The 5,541-nt window shown below is 48.1% G+C and overlaps 1 protein-coding gene across 1 annotated transcript in view; it reads left to right on the top strand.

Moving 5' to 3' along the window:
- Positions 1 to 265: 265 nt before the first annotated feature.
- Positions 266 to 5,541, top strand: part of MLLT1 (MLLT1 super elongation complex subunit) — a 29,224-nt gene continuing 23,948 nt past the window's right edge. The window contains exons 1-2 of the mRNA XM_065042247.1: positions 266 to 463; positions 3,416 to 3,596. Of these exons, the coding sequence (XP_064898319.1) occupies positions 452 to 463; positions 3,416 to 3,596 (193 nt within the window). The 5' untranslated portion in view covers positions 266 to 451. The remainder of the gene's footprint in view (positions 464 to 3,415; positions 3,597 to 5,541) is intronic.

The following is a 5,541-nucleotide window of genomic DNA, read 5'->3' as shown; positions in this document are numbered from 1 at the left end:
TCCGCCTCTAGCCACGCCCCCTCGGCAGCCCGCCCGCCGCCGATTGGTGGAAGCAGCCGCCCATCAGGCGGAGGCGGGGGAGACTGGCAGAGCCCGGGCGGAAGCCCCGCCTGCAGGCGTGAGGCGGCGCAGCTATTGGCGGTGGGCGGGTGCCTCTCTGATGGCGTCGGTTTCCGGTTCCGCGGGGCGGGCGCCGGGGGGGTGGCGGGGCTGCTGCCTGTGAGTGACACACAATGAGGCGAGCGGCGGCGGCGGGGCCGTGAGGGGCCGCGACCGAGGAGGCGGCGGCCGAGGCGGCGGGGAGGGGGGTGGGGGGGACGGAGAGCGGCTTCGCTCGTAGAGGGGGAGAAGAGAGGAGAAGGGAAAAAACACCTCCTCCCGCCGACCGGCCAGCGAACCCGCCGCGGCGGGAGCGAGCGAGCCAGCGGGGCCCGCGGCGCTGCGCCCAGCCATGGACAATCAGGTGAGGGGAACGGCGGCGCCCGCCCCGCCGCGGGGGTGGTGCCGCCCGGCGCTGCGCCTCCCCCCCCGCGGGGGGCAAAGCGTGGGGAGGGGCCGGAGGACCCCCCCCCCATCGGGGAACGGAGCGGGGTGGTCTCCCCGGTGGTGTTGGGGGCATCGCCCCCTTAGGGGAGGTGCACCCCCCCCTCCGCACCCCCTCCTCCCAACACCCCCTTTTTTTGAGGGGGGGTGCTCAGCCCTCGCCCCTTCATGGGCGGCCGCGCTGCAGCCTCGCCCGCGGCGGGGGGTGGCAGCAGCAGCAGTATTTCCCGCAAATTCCTGCCCGGGCTGCTGCACGGAGGAGGGAGGTGCCGGCGTTCCCACCCCCGGCAGCCGCCGTGTGAAGGGTTAATGCCACCGGGAGAGTTGTTACCGCGGCGGGAGGGACGCGGGGCGGCGGGTTCTACCTGGGGGGACCCGGAGCTCAGGCCTTTTGTGTGCGGGTGAGCTGCTAACAGGTTACCTGCGGGTTCAGGAGGGTGAACCCCGCTATATCCTTTGAATAATCAGCCAGAGGAGAGCGGAGGAAAGCTGGTTATGGCTTTCAGGCAATTAGCACATCAAACAAAAAAGCCGGGGCAGGCTTCAGAATGTTTATTGAGAAGTTGAAAAGCAGAGTCCTTTGTATTATTACAAATTGCTTGAATAGGATCCTGATTTCCCTTTGTTGAGAGACACGCTTGGAAGAAAAAAAAACCCTCCATTTTCAGTGGAACAACTTCGTATGTTTGTTATGTTAGGAGATGTTATTTTCAAATGTGTTTCAACTTCTGGCTTAATTCATAGCGATTGTTAATTGGAGCGGTATGTGAGGAGTATAGCAAGTACAACTTTCACTCTCAGTTAAACTGTTCTCTTTTATGTTTAATTTTGTTCTCTTCCACATAGTCCCATCTGTTTCGCAGCTAAAATTTCTCAGCCGTTTCAACTAGAAAGGCAGATTTTGTAGACTGACAGTCATTTGCACTTCTCTGGAGAGAGGGGTAGTAACTGGCAACAGTAGCACAATTTAAAGGGTAATTATGGAATCGATACCGTGAAGCTGCTGAACAGACTGGATCAGTGGATGTGAATGCTTGTGTGAACACTGTGGGAAGTACCCCAGATAAAGCAGACCCTCAAACACCCTCTGATGCGAGCCTGGGATTCAGGCAAGCTGTTTGCACATAATACTCCTCCACTGGAGCAGAGATTGCTGTGCTTTGAGTGAAACGTACCTTGCCTTTTTGTTTTTGTATTCCTTAATATGACATAAAAAAACAGACGGCCACGCACCTTCATTTTTAGTGCGGGAGTGAGATGGAGCCAGTGTAGATAAAGCACAGAATGGGAAAAATGGCCTGGCAAGAGAACTTGCAGAGGAAGGTAACCCAAAGAAATGTTGTAGCAAAACAGGTGAAGCAATTAATTAGTTGAGTTTGTCCCCGAGTCTTAGAATGGATAGGTTGGATGGCAGCTGAAGGTATTTTGCCATGAAGATAACCGCCTGAAAAGAGCGTGTTAGGGCTTAGAGTTGAAATTAGAACTGGACTGCAATTTGGGAGGTCGAGCTTTGATGTCTGGTGCTCTGCAGACCTCCTGTGTGATCTTTTTACAAAGAGAAGAATGCTGAGATTGAGTGACTTAGGCTTTTTCAGAAAGTATTAACCGTGCTCTGAAAAGCACATTGCGATAAATTGTCAGGTTGGATGTGCAAAATATATTTTTTTGAGCTTTAAGCGTGGTCATACTCCTGGTTGTAATTTCTCAATGGGAAAATGAGGATAATAGCTTTCCTAAAGATCTGTTTAGAGTTCAGGAAGCTTTCCCTTTCCACGCTCATTGTCTAACATCATGGCCTCACTTTGGGTCTGTGTCCACCTGTAATACAGATAATAGTGAATAATGTTGCCGCTCTCAACAGTAAATGAGACCTGCCGGGAAGCGCAAGACACTTATTTTCACGTCTTAGGTGAAGAAAGGACTAAAAACCGCCCTGTTTTCATAAGCTTCCCGTTGCTGAAGCTGGATTTTATTTGCTTTAGGAGTTTGTATAATGTATATGCACAAAATTATAAGCAGTTGGTTACCTGAGGTGTTATTCCATCTCTACAAATTTTGCCCTAAGATTTGCTTGCTTTCACTTGTGTCTGAATCACATTTGCCTTTCCTCTGTTGCAGCTGTTTAATTAATTTTCTTTCTTCTGACTGTGAAGTCTGCAATAATATGTGGATTTTCACAATTAACTTAATCTGTTTTTTAAGACACTTAATGGGATTTTTGTGCTTTGAGTGAGACACTGAGTACACCTTCTCTGTTATCCGCTGATTAGAGGAGGATTCAGGAGTAAAAATCGGAATTGGGTCATTTTAGCGTTGGATATTGTGCAGGCGTGTTCTGTGTTCAACTTGGTCTTTGAAAGTGCCTTAATGAAATATATTTAAAAGAATACAAGGAGTATCATAGCTGTATTCTAGTGGATTACCTATTCCAGAGAATAACATAAACCACCAATTCATGATGTAATTTTTCCTATTTTAAGATTAGTTTGCTGTCAGTGCTGTGAATGCTGTAAGCTGTGAACATCAGGTTCTGTCCCTGACGCTTTCTAGAAATAAAGATCCTGCAATCAGGACTCTGCTGGCAATTGAGTTGATAGGTGAGGCAGATAAACCCATCCCTCTTTTAAAGCTGTTTTCTCTGCAATACTAATACTAGGAAGAAAATAGGTATGAAATGATTCTAGGAGCTATTTTTATGATAACTTTTCTGTTGGCAACGCTGTAGTTTTCAATGTGAGGCTAACCTCTCTGTGGAGGCTGTTGAATTCCTCCCCTGCAGTGATCCAGCGTCTTCAGTTGGTGGGGCTCAGCGTTATGTGTTACATGTAAACGGTTTCATTTTCCTTCTGCTCTTACCTCTGTCCTGAAACAGTGCACGGTTCAAGTGAAACTGGAGCTGGGGCACCGAGCCCAACTGCGGAAAAAGCCCACGACCGAAGGGTTCACCCATGACTGGATGGTGTTCGTGCGCGGCCCGGAGCAGTGCGACATCCAGCATTTTGTGGAAAGGGTGGTTTTCCGGCTACATGAGAGCTTCCCAAAACCCAAGCGAGGTGAGTGCGTTATTGAAGATGGATTATTAGGTCATCTTAGTGTGAAAGAGCATCGCGCGAGTCAAGGTTGTCTTGGACTGTCAGTTTGCTCTGAAATATCTTCTTAAAGAGGAGCAAAATGTACATTGCGTGCACTTGAGCTTTAACCTTTACCGTCGTTGTTTGAGGAAGGTCAGGGAGAATGGGACCTTTCTTCTGATGAAAGGGCTGGAGGTGAGATACATTCTCCTCTTATTTAACCATTAGTGCATGCAAGTTTTCAAGACAGCGATAGCAGGAGATAATTCCTGTTACAAAGATGGGTTTGGTTCTTTAATATTCGCCAGCACAAGCTGGAAGTGTGTGTTTGGGGAGAGATGCTCAAATACTGGGCTCGTATATGTACTGGAGTGTGTAAATTTTTGCATTGATAAGTAAGCAGCCATAAGGATTCTTGCAATTTCTAGTCCCAGGTGCCAATTCAAATAGTATTTAAGCTGGCAGAAATCAATGATGCCAAAGGGGTGGTGGTCTCTGAATTAATATATTTAATCAGGAAGGTTGGGGAGAGTGTACAGATCATAGTGTTATTTTCTGCTGGATCTGTTCTTTTCTCTCTCTGGCTGCACAGCGACAGGAACCTTATTCTTGGCACGAGGCAGCAGGAACACACGGCCGAGGTGGAGGAGCGGGAATTGTCCTTTTCGGCAGCGGTGCCGAGTTAGATCCGCTTAAGATTGTGTAGCTGCATCTGCAGGGTTATTGTTCTGTGGTGTTATGAGGAATGCTGCCTGTCGGAGAGCGGTGCTGGAAATTACTTTGTGATGGGAATTATTTCTTGGGAAGGCTGCTGGGCACGTGGGATGTCCTCAGACTACCTGCCGCCTTGGTTATTTCTGAGAGTCCACAGTGGAAAGTAATTCCAAGGTGTTCTGCTCCTAAGGATGTGAACCTAGTCTGTATGTTAATAATATCCCCTTCCAACTGATGTAGTAAAACTGATGGATGATAAGCAAGTGCAATACTGAGCTGCAAGCTCATTTATAGAGTAAAAGCTACAATCCGCCGTGCTACAATTCTTGTCATCTGGTGTAATTGCATTATTACAAACAACTGTGTTGGGATAGCACACGGGCTTTGCTCGGTTGGTTGCTGTATCATCTCCCTTTAAAGAGGCGTTGTTTCCAATCTCTGGGTTTTGCACGCTTTCTTCAGCTTGTTCATAATACCAACTTGGTTTAGACCGAAGCGTGTCCAGGTTGCACATAAAAGGCCCGGCAGATGCGTACTGGTTGTAAATGTGTTTGAAGGGTTTCTAGGGATGGCTCGCACAAAGCCCGTTCTCCGGTGAAGGTGGGCTCGTGCTGCTGGCACGTCGCATCTCTAGTAATTGTATTTTGTTAGGGTAGAGCAGCAAAGGAACAAAGGCTGCTTGGCAAATAGTCTTCAGATTCCTGCTGCCATATTGGCAGTGTTCTTTGGTTTGGGGCTTTTTCCTCTAAATTTCTTGTATGAAATGCAAGTTTCGAGATTTTGATTATTTTTGGATATGCGTTTTTTTCACAGTTGATTTTCAGTGCTGCCTTCTAGCACCTTTATGATGGTAAACGTGCTTAGAGCTGGGGATAGTATATCTGCATTAAAGGAAGACAATTTGTGTGCTTTGAGGTTTGAGCTGGTTTCCTAATCATATTAATTACTTGGAATTCTTCAGAGAAGGTAAAAAGATTTGCACTGAATTCCTCTAATTGCCTAATTGACTTTATTTACATATATTGTAGTGCATAAATTAGATGCGAGTGCATCTGGTCCCTGAGAGAATATCTGTGTTGGTCTCATGTTTCTTCTGGCAGCTGTTATGTCGTGGCCAACTAAACGATGGTAGAAGCCTTTGAGTTGGCTTTCGCTGTGCTGAAACGCAGCGGGAGACGATGGGAAGGATTCAGTAACATAAAGATACAACAGG

This window comes from Columba livia, chromosome 27 (genome assembly GCF_036013475.1).
Source record: "Columba livia isolate bColLiv1 breed racing homer chromosome 27, bColLiv1.pat.W.v2, whole genome shotgun sequence".
NCBI classification, from domain to species: Eukaryota; Metazoa; Chordata; class Aves; order Columbiformes; family Columbidae; genus Columba; species Columba livia.
The sequence above is the reverse complement of the archived record's forward strand: the minus strand, read 5'-3'. Positions and strand labels throughout refer to the sequence as shown.